This window comes from Penicillium subrubescens (genome assembly GCF_028828155.1).
Source record: "Penicillium subrubescens strain IBT 31985 chromosome Unknown utg000006l_segment0_segment0, whole genome shotgun sequence".
Classification (NCBI taxonomy): domain Eukaryota; kingdom Fungi; phylum Ascomycota; class Eurotiomycetes; order Eurotiales; family Aspergillaceae; genus Penicillium; species Penicillium subrubescens.
This window is the reverse complement of record NW_026643156.1, coordinates 3366201-3380642: the sequence shown is the minus strand read 5'-3', so window position 1 is coordinate 3380642 and position 14442 is coordinate 3366201. Positions and strand designations below refer to the sequence as shown.

At 48.7% G+C, this 14442-nt stretch overlaps 3 protein-coding genes across 3 annotated transcripts; 1 reads left to right on the top strand and 2 right to left on the bottom strand.

Moving 5' to 3' along the window:
* Positions 1 to 1791: 1791 nt before the first annotated feature.
* On the bottom strand, positions 1792 to 6797 carry N7473_009738 (glycosyl hydrolase family protein; the record flags this gene model as incomplete). The annotated part of the gene is made up of 2 exons (XM_057155677.1): positions 1792 to 6345; positions 6399 to 6797. 2 exons carry the CDS (start codon positions 6795 to 6797, stop codon positions 1792 to 1794), a joined length of 4953 nt encoding a protein of 1650 aa, XP_057006807.1.
* A 2086-nt stretch (positions 6798 to 8883) lies between these two features.
* Positions 8884 to 9227, top strand: N7473_009737 (uncharacterized protein; the record flags this gene model as incomplete). The annotated part of the gene is made up of 2 exons (XM_057155676.1): positions 8884 to 9047; positions 9095 to 9227. 2 exons carry the CDS (start codon positions 8884 to 8886, stop codon positions 9225 to 9227), a joined length of 297 nt encoding a protein of 98 aa, XP_057006806.1.
* A 1869-nt stretch (positions 9228 to 11096) lies between these two features.
* N7473_009736 (uncharacterized protein) lies at positions 11097 to 13485 on the bottom strand. The gene is made up of 6 exons (XM_057155675.1): positions 13205 to 13485; positions 12846 to 13148; positions 12395 to 12766; positions 12275 to 12331; positions 11603 to 12193; positions 11097 to 11528 (listed from the first exon to the last, which is right to left on the bottom strand). The coding sequence occupies exons 1-6, from the start codon at positions 13441 to 13443 to the stop codon at positions 11330 to 11332; spliced, it is 1761 nt and encodes a 586-aa protein (XP_057006805.1). The 5' UTR covers positions 13444 to 13485; the 3' UTR covers positions 11097 to 11329.
* Positions 13486 to 14442: the final 957 nt, after the last annotated feature.

Here is a 14442-nt window from a genome sequence, read left to right as displayed (position 1 = left end):
CGGGCTGGATGGTAATTTCCAAAACTCACCCCCCCGCCCCGGCGAATGTTCTAAAGTGCGGGGGGTACGTCTGTTACGGGCGCCACAGTGCTGCAAAGGATCGCGGAAGGGGTCCAAATGTCCGCGATTTTTCCCCCTTTTCTTCTCTCATCTAAACCTCTCATAATTCTTCTACTTGATGGCCCTGGGTATTCGTCTCAGATCGGCGGATTATCATCCATGGAAGGTTTAAGCCCTATTTCCAGAAGGTCTACGGAGAAACGAATGGTTATTTGTCGGACCACATGGTTTCTGAGGCGTCTTAGCAAGATGATCCAGGCATATTATGTATTACGTTCACATGACCAGCAGGCTCTCGGAGTGTGAGATAGGTGAGAGACTTTCAGAGCTAAATCAAGGATAGCAACGGTATGAACCTGGCTAAGGGAAATAAGGAACTAAGGCTTTAAACGGAACTGAATTTTGGGAAAATTAGGAACCCTTAGAATTGGAAGGCGGAAGGGGATATCAAAGAAGGAATTATTTTATGTTCCTTGTATCATCTTTCTCGTTCTCTTGTTGGAGGTCTGTATTGCCATTTGTATCTTTTCCCTTGGAACGTAATCTGCTAAGTAACGTATGTGAAAATTCAGGAATGCTGGCTTTCTTGAGCTCGGCTTTCTTGAATATGGAAAGGCTTCAATTGTATATTGGAAACGGGACATATCTCCCGTACAATGTGTGGTGGTCTGACTAGAATTGATAGATATTCATCACCAAGGAGTGAGAAAGTTGAATAAATAATTCATCAATGGGTTTCTATAACGTTCAACATCCGCCTATCAGTCTTTAACTTACTGTAAACATGAAAAGCTGCGGGAAGCTCCCTACTTATGGTGAAGGATCATCGGGCTTCTAGCACTCAGTGGATGCCATGGCGGTTGGATAAATGTGTAGGGTATGGAAACTGTTATGAAGATAGGACAGAAGAGTCAACGGATTGTTGAAGAAGCTAAGGTCTAAAAAGAGGGCTGGACGATCTGATAGACAGGATTATGTGGTTAGTAGCCACGAGCAAAATGAAACACTACTCACAAATTTGTTTGTTGGAAGTCTGTGGAAACTGAGAAACCTCCTTTGTTTTTGCCTGACTGGGGGGTCGATCCCGGCAGTTGGGTGAGCGCTCGGATGCGTGTGTAAAGTGTTGAGTGAGTAATCTTGCAGTCGTCCGGCAGTATGGAAGTCTTGATCTGCTGTCATTTGATGGGTCAGTATTATGGTATACGAGTGAACTATTGCAGTATAGAGAGAGTTAACTAGAAGCTGCTTACGCTTAGATCATGGGTAGGATGGCACGACTGTCAAGAAGATTGGAATCTACATACCCATCCGCAAATCTCATTTGAGTTTTACTGCACTCATCTATGATATATACACAATTATAAATTTTAATGGAGATTGAATGATATTACATCCATAAAGTGGATTCCTTGCTCTCAAATAGTATTTGTACAAATCCTTTTACTCTAGGTTACTGCGCACAAGTCGGATTTCTTGGCATTTCTTTCTTATAGCTATAGGCAGTCCCTGGCATGTTCAATACCAATACAAGGAGAGTACATGATGTAGCTTGTATGATCAACTCTGCAAGAGGAGGGAAGACAGAAGCAACCCACACAGGAGCAAACATGTGCCCATACGGTTTATGACGAAAATAACGATTGTCAGGTCAATATAGGAAGCGAATGCCGAGACCTCTTCCTACTACCCCCACATATGCATGAACGTTATATCCTTGATTATAAAGCAAGCTCAGAGCAAAATCGACCGCACGTCGACTGATTCCAATACCACGTTCCCTTGACTAGTGGACAAAGCCAGGCCATCCGAGGAAAAATCGGGGAATATCAAATCAGAGATCACCGCCTCCCCTTGCCCGCCATAGACCTCAATGGAGCATTCATCAACCAATACTCGCAATTGCACCTTCCCATTCTCATCAGCGTGGAGAGCGGCGCTGTGGACACCGCCAGCTGCAGGATCGTATGAGGTGTTTCCACTTTCATTGCGATCGACCGAAAGTTGGTTGTTGGACTGGACATATTCAATCACGGTTTGTTGAGACCCTCCCTTCCGAACGGAGAGAGACAGTGTAGAGCCCTGGGCTGGAACAAACGTAATAAGGATGTCCAATGACCGGGAATGGATGTTAGAGAGCAATGTTTGTCCAGGTGCAAGAGTCTGATTCGTGATAGTCGCAACTGAAGCACCGACCGCGTCTAGTTCGCTCACGGGCAATTGGAGGAATCGGAGTTTGCCATTAAGTTGCTTGAGTTCCAGAGTACGAGGGAATGAAAGCATTCCCTTCCACGTATTAGTTGGGGGGTTGCCACCATAACTGTTCATTACTGCAGCAAGAACCCTGCGCCCGTCCGAAGCAGGCACGTTTTCCCAACTCATTACCCCATCCCAATCGCGACCATAATCGAGCCATAGAGTGGTAGGGTCAACCGCGTCTGCTGTAAATACCTCGCCGTCGAAAGATCCGGTGAGTGCAAAGACCCCATTACCACCAGCAGGCGATCCAGCGGCGGGGGTCACAATCAACACCCATTTATATTGCGTAGTACCTTGAATCCGAAGTTCGAAAAAGTCTGGCACTTCCCAACCGTTGACCCCACTAGGGAATCCAAGAATATTGCTTGCAGCGAAATTACTTCTCCAGGTCCAGTTCTTTGCATCGGTAGACGTCCAGAATGTTAGTTTGTTTTGTCCTCCGTGCGCCAGGATCATAACCCATCTGCTCGTCGGACTGTGGTAGAACACCTTTGGATCACGTATCTCCAAACCCTGGGTTATGTCGTGTGGCGCTTCTTGGCTTTGGGATATAATTGGATTACCCTGGTATTTCATCCATGTCGCTCCCTGGTCCAAGCTATACGCAAGCCTTTGATCCTGTATGCCACTTGAAGGTGCGTAGCCAGTATAAAAGGCAAGGTACGGCTGGTTTGATGATGTCCCAAGCCCCGAGAGATTCATCGCATCAAAGTATGAGGTTCCTGTGAAAGCCTGAATCCCATCTGCGCTTGAAATCGCAACCGGTTTATAATCCCAGGACACAAGGTCAATGCTAGTAGCATGACCCCAACTTAAGTTGCCCCAAAAGTTTCCAGTTGGGTTGTGTTGAAAGAAAAGGTGCCAGGTAGAGTCGATTTTGATCAGTCCGTTAGGCTCATTCATCCAGTTCTCTTCTGGCACAAAATGAAAAACAGGACGAAAATCATAGGGCGCTGTAGACGTAGGGCTAGCGCTAGTGACGGTTCTTGTACTGGTGGTCAGGGTGTTACCGACAGAGGTAGTCACGGTGTTACTGAAGGTGGTGGTGACAGTACCGATGGAGGTTGAGCTCGTACTGAGAGAAGCACTTGGGGTGGATGAATCATAAACTGAATCAAGCACAATTGCATCAATCGTGATAGCATTTGTACTCCCGCCTCCGGAGAAAAGCCGGACATCAACACCATTGTCCTGCGGAAAGATTTGAGCGGATATTGTGACCTCGCCCTGGCCTCCAAAGACTTCAACGGAGGACCTGTCAAGAAGAATGCGCATTGTGACTCGGCCATCACCGGAGGGTGCCAAAGGAGCAAAATAGGTGCTGGGAAAAGTCCCGTCGAAGCCAACATTTCCAGATTTCGTTCGATCAACAAAAAGCCTCTTTGTGCTAAAATCATAGCCAATCCGTGTTTGCTGTGCTAGGTCAGAGGTTGCTCTGAGAATTATGCCGAATTGCGATGAGGACGACGCTGCAACTCTGTCTGAAAAGGCCACTGTGATGTCAAGCAATTTTCCGGAGAGTTGTACGAGCTGATTCCCTTCAGCAACTGTATCAAAGCTGGTAGAATACGTTGTTGTCTGTAGACTCGTCCAGTTTGCCTCAGGTTGCTGGATCAGTCTTGGCCTGTCGTCGATCGTCTTGAGTGAAAGCTTCCGGGCAACTGAAAGCATGCTGCGCCATGGAGAAGTAGGGATTGCGCTAGCGTATTGCCAATTGTTCATCCACGCAATATCGATTCGATTTGTGGATGATAATCCATTGAATGTTGTTGCAGCGTAGAAGTCCGGCCCATAGTCCAACCAGTTGGGCCCATATGGCACAATTGATATGTTTGAGAAGGAAATCTCATCGATCAGAATGTGCCCCCAGCCGGTCGTACTGAGATCAACAATCTCGATGACCGCAGACTGGCCTATCAGGTCGGTGACATCCCAGGTGGTTGGTACGAGTTGTTCTGCATTAGCGCCTGTAGCCGTTCGTACAACCTGGCCTTGGATCTTGAGATTGATGCATTCCATGCCCGGAGAATTGCCTCCACCGATGAGAAAGTTAATCTTCTTCTGAGTTATGGTGAAGGCGGGGGACGTGAGTGTTCCAGTGGTACCATCTCCGCTCAAAAATGTGTTGACGAAGTTTCCCATATTCCCAGTCACAACCTGTTGTCCCGCAAGTGTGCCCTGGGCTGGCCCTTTTCCAACAAAATCTCCAGACGGAGTCCAGCCATAGTCTGCAAAAGTGCTAGTACCATTGAAATCCCAAGTAACGCTAGAAACGCTGCGTTTGTGGAGGTTGTTGGTGCTGGTACTGCCGGTGAAGGTAATCTGATCAATCAATATGTGTCCCCAGCCACCTGTTTGCTGATCCACGATCTCAAGCACAGCGGTTTGACCCATCAGGTCCGTGACATTCCAGGTTGTTGGTGCGAGTTGTTCCACGTTCGCGCCTGTCGCCGTCCGGACAGCCTGGCCTTGCACCTTCAGGTTGATGCATTCCGTCCCTGGAGCATTCCCGCCGCCAATTAGGAAATTGACATATGGAAGTGATATAGTGAAAGCCGGGGATGTGAGAGTGCCAGTTGTAGAGTCTCCGCTTAGGAAGGTATTGACCAGCTGACTTCCAGCATATCCAGTGACGGTTTGCTGTCCCGCAAGAGTCCCTTTAGCTGGAGCAGCCCCAAGCAAACCCCCGGTGGCAACCCAGCCACGAGAGGCGAAGTTACCGGCGCCTTCAAAATCTTGAAAGACTATGTCTCCAGCTGGATTACCTGTTAAGGTAATCTGATCAATCAATATATGTCCCCAGCCACCTGTTTGCTGATCCACGATCTCAAGCACGGCGGTTTGACCCATCAGGTCCGTGACATTCCAGGTTGTTGGTGCGAGTTGTTCCACGTTCGCGCCTGTCGCCGTCCGGACAACTTGGCCTTGCACCTTCAGGTTGATGCATTCCGTCCCTGGAGCATTCCCGCCGCCAATTAGGAAATTGACATATGGAAGTGATATAGTGAAAGCCGGGGATGTGAGCGTGCCAGTTGTAGAGTCTCCGCTTAGGAAGGTATTGACCAGCTGACTTCCAGCGTATCCAGTGACGGTTTGCTGTCCCGCAAGAGTCCCTTTAGCTGGAGCAGCCCCAAGCAAACCCCCGGTGGCAACCCAGCCACGAGAGGCGAAGTCACCGGCGCCTTCAAAATCCTGAAAGATGATGTCTCCAGTTGCAGTAGCAGTCGCAGTTGCTTTTGTGGTTGTGGGAGTGATGGATGCTGAGGTAGTGATGGATGCTGAGGTAGTGATGGATGCTGAGGTAGTGATGGATGCTGAGGTAGTGATGGATGCTGAGGTAGTGATGGATGCTGAGGTAGTGATGGATGCTGAGGTAGTGATGGATGCTGAGGTAGTGATGGATGCTGAGGTAGTGATGGATGCTGAGGTAGTGATGGATGCTGAGGTAGTGATGGATGCTGAGGTAGTGATGGATGCTGAGGTAGTGACGGATGCTGAGGTAGTGGTACTGGTGGATGTATGTGCCGAAAGTGGAGAGTTGGGATCCGCAACAAATTTTGTTCCATCAAAGGTTCCCACAATATACTGCGTTCCTGAGCCAGTCACTCCAGGGGGCCCGCCAGGGTTCAGCCCGATTTGCATAATCCATTTTGTATTGGCGTCATCTCCGTCAACAGCAAGTGGAAAGAGGCTAGGACACTCCCAAACACCCCCGACTGCATTCCAAGGTCCAAATTCGCTTGCATAAGTCCAATCCTTAAGATTCGGGGAGGTGTAAATAAGTAATTTGTGGAGTTGGGCCAGTGAAACCACAGAGATCCACTTCTGGCTGGCTTCGTGCCAGAACAGGAATGGATCTCGGAAGTCCCGCCATTGGTCTGTATATGGCGTAGGGGGATTGAGAATGACAGGATTGGCGGCGTCGTAGGTTGTCCATGTCATGCCTTCGTCCAAACTGTAGGCAATTGACTGCGCTTGCTGGCCCCCGTTGACTAACTTCCCACTGGGGAGGTTCTGGGATGCAGGGTACTAAGGCCGAAAAAGGGTTAGAGTAGCCGACTTTAAAGGTTTCAAATACTCACATAAGAAGTATACATCGCAACAAATGGCACCTTTCCACTAGTACCAAATCCACTCGTGTTCTGAGTATCGGCGACAGCAGAACCAGAGAAGAACATCTCAGTGATATCACCTGGGTAGCCACGAGCGAGGAGGGCAATAGGCTGGTGATTCCAGTGAGTCAGATCAGTGCTAGTGGCATGGCCCCAAGACATAGCTCCCCAGGTGTTCCCTCCTGGGTTGTATTGATAGTACAGATGATAGAGGCCATTGTGATATAAAAGTCCGTTGGGATCATTCATCCAGTTCACAGGGGGGGTAAAGTGATACTGAGGGCGGTAGAGCTCATCGTAGGTTTGAGCAAATGCTGCTTGGAAAAAATGAAGACCCAGAGTCAAGGCTGTCACAAGCCGAGAAGCCATCGCAAAGAGAAGAATTCAAACTCCTGGAAAGGAGAAAGGCCTAGAGACAGAAATACCGAATGGTCAACATTCTCTGTCTGCGGCGAAGTACTAGCTTATATATAATTTTAGTTGTCTGGTTTCACATCGCCAAAGTGCATCCCGTACTACTCTTTAGGGTAACATCATTTTCGAAACTTTCACGGGAAAACTTTCCTTACTATCATAGGCAGGTAAGCATTAGCCAGTTTGTCAAAGCATTTATCATCCCGACGTTAGGTTTTAGCCGGTAATTCTACCAGAAAGGATATATTGTCGATTATACTTTGCACTTGGTTTCCTTTCTGCGGCTGCAAGTCCGTAATGGGCAACTTCCAATTCCCGCCATACTTCGTATTCGCCATGCGTGCTATGTGATGTTAGACACCGGGAATTGAGGAAGCTTCTAGTCCAGTCACGAGGATATTGGCCAGATTCTGCCTATCAAAGGAGTTTACGTGGGATGTGGGCCTAATATCCGCCAGCAGAAAAATCATCGCGGGCCCACCTTAGAGATGAAATCTACACAATAGACCGCTCACAGATTTTGAGATGTCGGGGGACGGCATCTTCCCCGTAAATTGCACTCGCGACTATCCTTAAAATAAATTTAGCGTTGGCATGACCTAATACAGGGGTCCAGGAGACAAATACGCCATCTGTAGGGGCGAGCCTAGTTTTCTATTTCTTATTTTCCTTCACGGAGAAGGATTCTCCATACGCAAAATATGCACGCAGCCGGAAAGCCCTGCTCTCATTATTTGCGCATATCTGTACAGGGATGTTAAGTTTGAAAATTATCAGTGAAATTACGAACAGCGAGAAGCAAAAGGAGATTCTGGGAAATTAGGTTCTCGCGGAAGTGCTACTGATCATGCATGGCTGTATCCTAAAACTGATTCCCCCTCATTTTAATCTTGGGTAGTGGTTGCGCTTGGCTACCGCTGTCGCTTCTAATGTCCGCGAGATTATGCACCACTTTCAGGCTTTTTTTTAAAAAACCCCTAAGGTGGTATGAGGCCTTCAACCGCTCACCGGGCCGCCTTTCGGGAAATCAATGCAGTGGTGTTGTCCTGAAGGCCACATGACACCTCATCCCCGACCTTAGGAGCGCATGCTGAATGGCTGGCGCTCCCCGAGCCTTGTTGTTTTTACCTTTGTGACCCTAATACATTTTTTGTTAGCTGTGAAACAAGTCATAGGGCGGCAAATTTTGACACTGGAACTAATTGGCTCTCTGTTGCCGAGCGTTTGTGCTTGAGCTGGGCGGGCAGTTTGACCCTAAGCTGAACAATAGATGTTGGACTCGGCTGGGACGTCATGACAATAACAGCTTAAGACCATACTAGAATACGAAATACGCAACTGCCCGGTCTTACTGTGATACGTTCCGAGAATACCGGGGGAGTAACTGAACCCGCAAGCCATGGCGTTTTCCCCGCAATAATGCTTTCCCCAATTATCAATGTGGGCCCAGGTCCTCGCGGAACAAGCTAGATGGTCCGCGATGATTCTAGTGGCCCAGATCCTCGCGGAACAGGCTAGATGGTCCGCGATGCTTCTAGTGCTCCTTGTTTGGGTTTTCCAGCGAACATGTGGGGGTGATATGCAGGGGTAATTGCACGCTTTTAAGAGCTACGCTATCTGAAGAACACGAAAAGTTGACATGGTCCTACCCTGGGTGAAGAAGGACGCCTTGAGCGACGGTCTTGAATGGCGATCTCAAATTACTAGGCCACAAGTGACAATTTTGAAGAAATATTGAAGGAATATAATGATTTTTGTCGTCAGAACTAAGGATGGTTGTCAACACTTCTACCCACCGCTTTACAAGCACATGTGCCCTTGCAGCAACCATCTTCCTCGCCTTAGCATCTATTTTCCCCACTCGGGTTGTGGCGGATAATTTCCACCCGGTCTCTCATTTTATCAATGAGAAGAACTGGATGAACGAGAACAACAGTATGCTTTAGATCAAATCAACCTGGCACCAGTTCTATCAGGACAATCCTACTTAAGCAACCTATAGTAGCCTAGTCCGCGGGACTCACGAGCCCCTTGTAACAATATGCGAGGGCGGCGTCGAGGCGTTCACTGGAAACCGGCTACAATGATACCGACAACGTCTCTGGTTTGTGATCTTCTACCAGCCCACCCTATCTGGACTAGTACACTGGACATTTTCCTACCAATGAGACTCAGGACAAGCGTTTTCCCTTTGGCGTCGATGGCGTGACCCGGAGGAAGGACTAGGGCAATCTCATTATCCGGCTGCCCAGGAGCCAACCGCATGATACGACGGGGGGCAATGGAGACACGCTACCCCAAGGTCCTTTCCGCCAAGCATCCAAGAGTTGGGTCATGGTCCCATGGCGGACAGGGCTGGGAGCCATTCTAGGCATCTTCAAATGATGACCTCTCTGCTGGCCAGATCGAGGGCCTACCCTCTACTGCTACATAGACTGAAGGGCTTTGTATGTTCGAGCTGCCTATCCTGGGCACCAACAGGACCACCTGGACGTTGATTATAACCCCCACAAACGGATCTTCCGCTGGTGGTAGCGGTGCCCCCAGCCCTGGCGGGTTTCTTTGATGGATCAACATTTAAATCTAACCCTGGCAATCCTTCTAACGCTTTGGCTCGTTTACATTTGCGATGACGTCGGTGCTTTGAGTTGGGAAAGGTCTTTGCTACAGATGGGCGGCGGATACTTACCTCTGTCTTGAACAGTTACGACGTTAACCCACCAACCAATACCTGGAAAGAGGTGATTTCTTCCCCCCCGAGCCATTGCCTGAAGGAAAACCCCTAAGCGACATTTGGTCTCGCAGCATGGCACCGAGATTGTGTTCGTTTGTTCCCAGCCGACGACAATACAGATCTAAACGATGAATACCGGGCAAATGTCGGTCATCGATTCGCAAAGCCGCCTTATTTGCCAATCTTGCCTTTAACGTTGGTGCAGCCGTTAAACTCTTGCTGGCATTACCCAAGGCGGCGTAGGAGCAGACGGTAATCCCGTATGACTAGGCAAACTCGTCGTTATCCGTTGAGAACGACAAATGGAGACATCTCCTACGGCCCCGCTGCATGCAGAGTCCACAGTACTTCTCTAAAACCAGATGGTTCTGGGGTTATCTCCGTGCCCTGCTCAGCATTTGCTCGCTGGAGATATTTGGTGGAGAAGGAAAAGTTGTGATCCCGACTTGATTTTTCCAGCGAGACCTCTGCCGAGCTTTCTTGAACGTGACCGCCGATTGGCTACTTTGCACTTTGTCAAAGTGCGCGGCATTTTCGCCTAAAGTGCGAGCCATGAGATTCCCTCATTACCGCTAGTGTGAGCTGCTGAGTTGTGTCAAGTAATTATAAATTTGTGTTTCCAATCCAGTATAAGTCTACTTTGCTGTCATGATTTACATTCTCTATTTCCCAGGCCTCCGTGGACATGAAATAATACAAATCCGATTTCGTTTCATACCCACTACCTTTGGTTTTATCTATTTGTCTTTATATTTCCAATTGATTGACCAAACTGAATTCGGGTTCCGTGTGGTTCCGTGTGCCCGCCAAGTACTCTGGCGTCTATAATAGGAGTATACCTAAGTCTCGCCAGGAGGGAATATTTCTCGCATATTGTATTGGGTGTTGGCTTGGTGCTACACAAATTACGCCTAAAACATTGCCCATAATCTTTCCCTGGGGCTATTTTCGCCTCGTCGATATTTGGAAATCCCTCGGCACTCGTAAAGTGGGAATGGTGGTTAAACTTGGCGACCTGAAAGTGACGGTCAGCATCCTCCGTTGAACCCTCGCCACCGCATGTGAACATGTACTCTAGCCCCCAGAGGCTTCTCTTGGAGCCTTCAAAGTTCAAATCCTAGAAACCTACCGGATGGTCCGGCTCAGAAGGCGAGGTCCCATGCCAAAGTTTGCTCCGGAACGGACCGAGAGGAATAAATAAGCGGAGCAGACATGTGTCCCTCTCAAACTCTTCTACCATGGTAAGAAGATGGAAAGCCAGCAAAGAAGACTTTCCATATGGCTAGCTTTAGATCCGTCTTAATTTAACGTCAACAGCCTTGTGTTGCATCAGTTATGAAGTTATGGGGGCACTGTGCTCTCGTGACTGTGATTCAAATCAAATGCTGGGACTCTAGAAAAGAAGAGATCCGTTGTCATGCGCCTATTGATGATCCCAAAGGACCCATCAAATCTGAACGCCGGTGCTTGGTTCACTACGTGTCTTAAGTGAGCATAGGCAGTAGTCTTTGCGATTAAGTCTCAATGATTTCATGCTTTCTGACAGAGAGATCCGTTGGGTTTAGCCCATTATCTCTCTGGTTCATTATGGGTAACTGACCCCGGACGGGGCCCAAATTAGGTAGCAGGGGTGTGACACCGCCGTGACATCTGTGAACGGGCTGGGCTTGGTTGTAATGGCTAATATCTGCCGTTGTGACTAGAAATTTCTGATTGTAAGGACATGCGGTCGAGCTGTGGCAACTGCCAATTGTTACATCCAACTATGATGATAGCGTTGTATGCTTTCCTTCAGTATCGCACCCATGTCCGCTAGCGAGGGGCTGATCTCCGCGGTTCCATCGAAGGCTTTGCTTGCTAGTTCTAGGCCATGAATAGCTTCTCGAGGAACAACCACGACCAGGCATGGTTCAGTCACCCCTGCCAGAGCTGCCATTGAAATAGTAAACACACTATAGACCAGAAAAGGTTAGCAAGCTGTATACCAGTGGACGCTACGGCGATATAGGACACCGGCACAGCTCACCTTGTACATAGTGTCCACAGATTTGGCTTACAGACGGCTATTGCAGCGACAGCACTGGGAACAAACTCAGCGAAACTAGTAAAGAATTTTGCACAGTGGTAAAGAAGGTCGCTGTTTGCCTCTCCCGCAGTAAGGGCCTCGTACACCGCTGGCCAATAGATCGACGCCTTAAATGCGTAGTACTGCGTGCGCAGAAACTCCACATGGGCTGAGCTTGGATCACACCCCGGGCGAGATCTGGTGGCAGAGGAGGGACGGAAAGATAGCTGCTGTGGGAGTAATTGTAGCCACTCGTCCAACTGGCGTTCGAGCTCTGCCGCAACGATGGGCGCATAGACATGGCTACCTTGCGCCAATGTACTGGTGGACCACGTACAGCGCTGGAGCATTTTTCGCATCGCGATCTCTGCGACGAAATATGACAGATCGCTCCTTTCGGGGTTGAACTCGCTATCGTTGTCGCTGGGTGTAGATGACTCGAAAAGTTGACTTGAACCCCATGTCCAGTGGTCCGAACCTGTTGGGACCGGCACAAATGAAGTCATCGTGCGTAACCCGGTATCAACGAGGTCTAGCTGGACGGTAATCTCGCTGCAAGCCCGTCAGTTTTGATTTCGTTTTATTGGTACGAGTGCGGTCGAGGAATGGAACCTTTCAATCAGTAACGCTGACCAGAAGCAATTTGCGAGAATCGAGATTTGAGTGGCATCACTGTCGGCGTCAAGTTCACTGGTGAGCCCATTGTCAGCGATTGTATCCGAGCTGAGATAGTCCCGAGGCCTCTCCGCTCACTTTATGATATAATTCTGTAGTTTGAAAGACGCCATAGCGGCGAATTCGTAAGCCTGAAATGGCTGTCCGTAGCATAGGTGGTATATGGCGAACAATAGCAGGCACTGCGCGCTACGTGGGCCACAGTGTGCAAATGCACACGGAAGCATTTTCATGGCTGCCTCAATGTATAGTGCTTCTGGGCGGCTTCGTAGGGCATCAATGACGGTATTGCATTCCACCACGCAGCCGATAGCCAATACGAGGAGAGTAAGGCAGGATGTTACCGACAAGGGGAAACACGATGTTATTGCCTGAATAAATTCCTCGGTATCATCTGCATGCAGGATTGGGTACCAGATATGGACCTGCTCCCAGAAAGCATTCAAAAGTCTACATAGAGGTAAATTCGATGTTAGTAACGCGGCGTCTTAAGGGCAGAGAAACGTATCTGCAACTCGCATTGACGTACATTGATGCCTCCTGGAGATCGACAATCACAATATTCGCGCCATATGATTGAGCTGGGATGGCTTTTCTGCAGCGCTCTCCCTGTTCGAGGAGCGCAGGCATCGATTGCTCAAGACCAAGCAAATTCATAAATGCTTCACACTGCATTACCATGAATGGAAAACCTCGAGATGGCCTGGGGGCGGTAAGAGTGAAAGATTCTTGTCGCCCATCTTGGGAGGAAGAGCTCCGTGGCCTTTGGCCCTGGACTTTGGCGGTAATATGATCTACTTGTTCCCATAACCTGGAAAGTTCCACCTTCAACCTAAGATGATATTAGACATCAGCTCACTTCTTTCTGTTGATGGGAACGTCACTCACGATGAAGGGGGTAGGACTTGCGTCTCCGGGTAGAAGCAGTCTTTGCCACGTTCAATGCAAAAGGAACATTTAGGGCGCCTGCCGTCGCATTTTGTCCGTCTTTCCCGACATGTGTTGCATGCGAGAGCGCTCCGGCGCCTCCGTCTGCCGTGACCCGGGAAGTTGTCAATATCCATTTTCTGTTCGCGGGTTTTTGGGCCAGATGCTTCACGGCTGTCTACATTCCATGATAAAAACATATGTTTAGCAATTGTGGACAGGTGGTTTTACCGGGTTCAAATTTGAAACAGCAATAGATAGACTAGCCTCTTCTTTTACAAGGTATGGTACACCAGTGATGTACCCTCGAGGCCCAACGCTTTGCACAAGCGTTCCAGACTATCTAGCCCGATGGCACCATGTTTCTAGAACAAACGAAGAATAACCCTTTCTTACGTAGTGCGGGGAAAGACAACGAAGGAAAAGGATAGCTGTCGAATCAGGAATCAGAACCTCCACCCGACGGCTTCGGGCACGAGTAAACTTGACTCCATTCTGCGTGGAGCAATGCCGCCAGCCACTAAAATCGCACACTAGGACTAGTTTCGGGCAACACAGACTGAGAAACGGTGCGAAGGGTATTTAACTTTCCTCTCCTTATACCAGAATGGGACTGGCTGGGGCTGAGCCGGTGAGAATCTAGATAACAACCAGGAAGGGATCCCTGTACTACTCGGAGGAGTGGAGTCCGAAGTCGTCCAGCCCTTTTCGAGACACAGATCATCCAGTCTCGGTTCATCAGCACAGCTCCATGCAAGATAAGCGAAGATTCTTTAGGTGGCGAAGTCCAAGTGCCTACAGCATGGACCCTTGATTACTCAAACAGGGGAGGATACGCATTGTTCATGGAATGTGGCAGATTTTTACATTATGCCCAGGGCGTACATTTTTCTTGGCGGTTTTTTCTTGGCACCCGCATACATAATGTTTCCCTCTCCCACTTCCGCTTGATAGAAATGTTTCTCTGTTATACTAAATGGTGTATTCTTCGTCTTATATTTCCAAGGCAGAGGTTAGTCACAATTTTCCTTATCTGTCACTCAATATGTACAGCGCTCGCTGGACGCTTCAATGAGCTAATGTCTCCCATGCGTGGCGTAGCACGCTCATCAGTAAAGGTCGGGTGGCTTCTGAAATCTAGGAATACTCGATACGTCAGGACTCAGTCGCATGGTTGGTATGGAAAGGATATCGAAAAG

Excerpts from the sequence above, each read along its gene's own strand:
- N7473_009736 (XM_057155675.1), bottom strand. The coding sequence starts at position 13,443 with ATGTTTTTATCATGGAATGTAGACAGCCGTGAAGCATCTGGCCCAAAA. Across the intron at positions 12,767-12,845 it reads GATCTCCAGGAGGCATCAAT|ACTTTTGAATGCTTTCTGGG; the intron begins GTACGTCAATGC and ends ACCTCTATGTAG. Across the intron at positions 12,332-12,394 it reads CTACAGAATTATATCATAAA|TGAACTTGACGCCGACAGTG; the intron begins GTGAGCGGAGAG and ends TGGGCTCACCAG.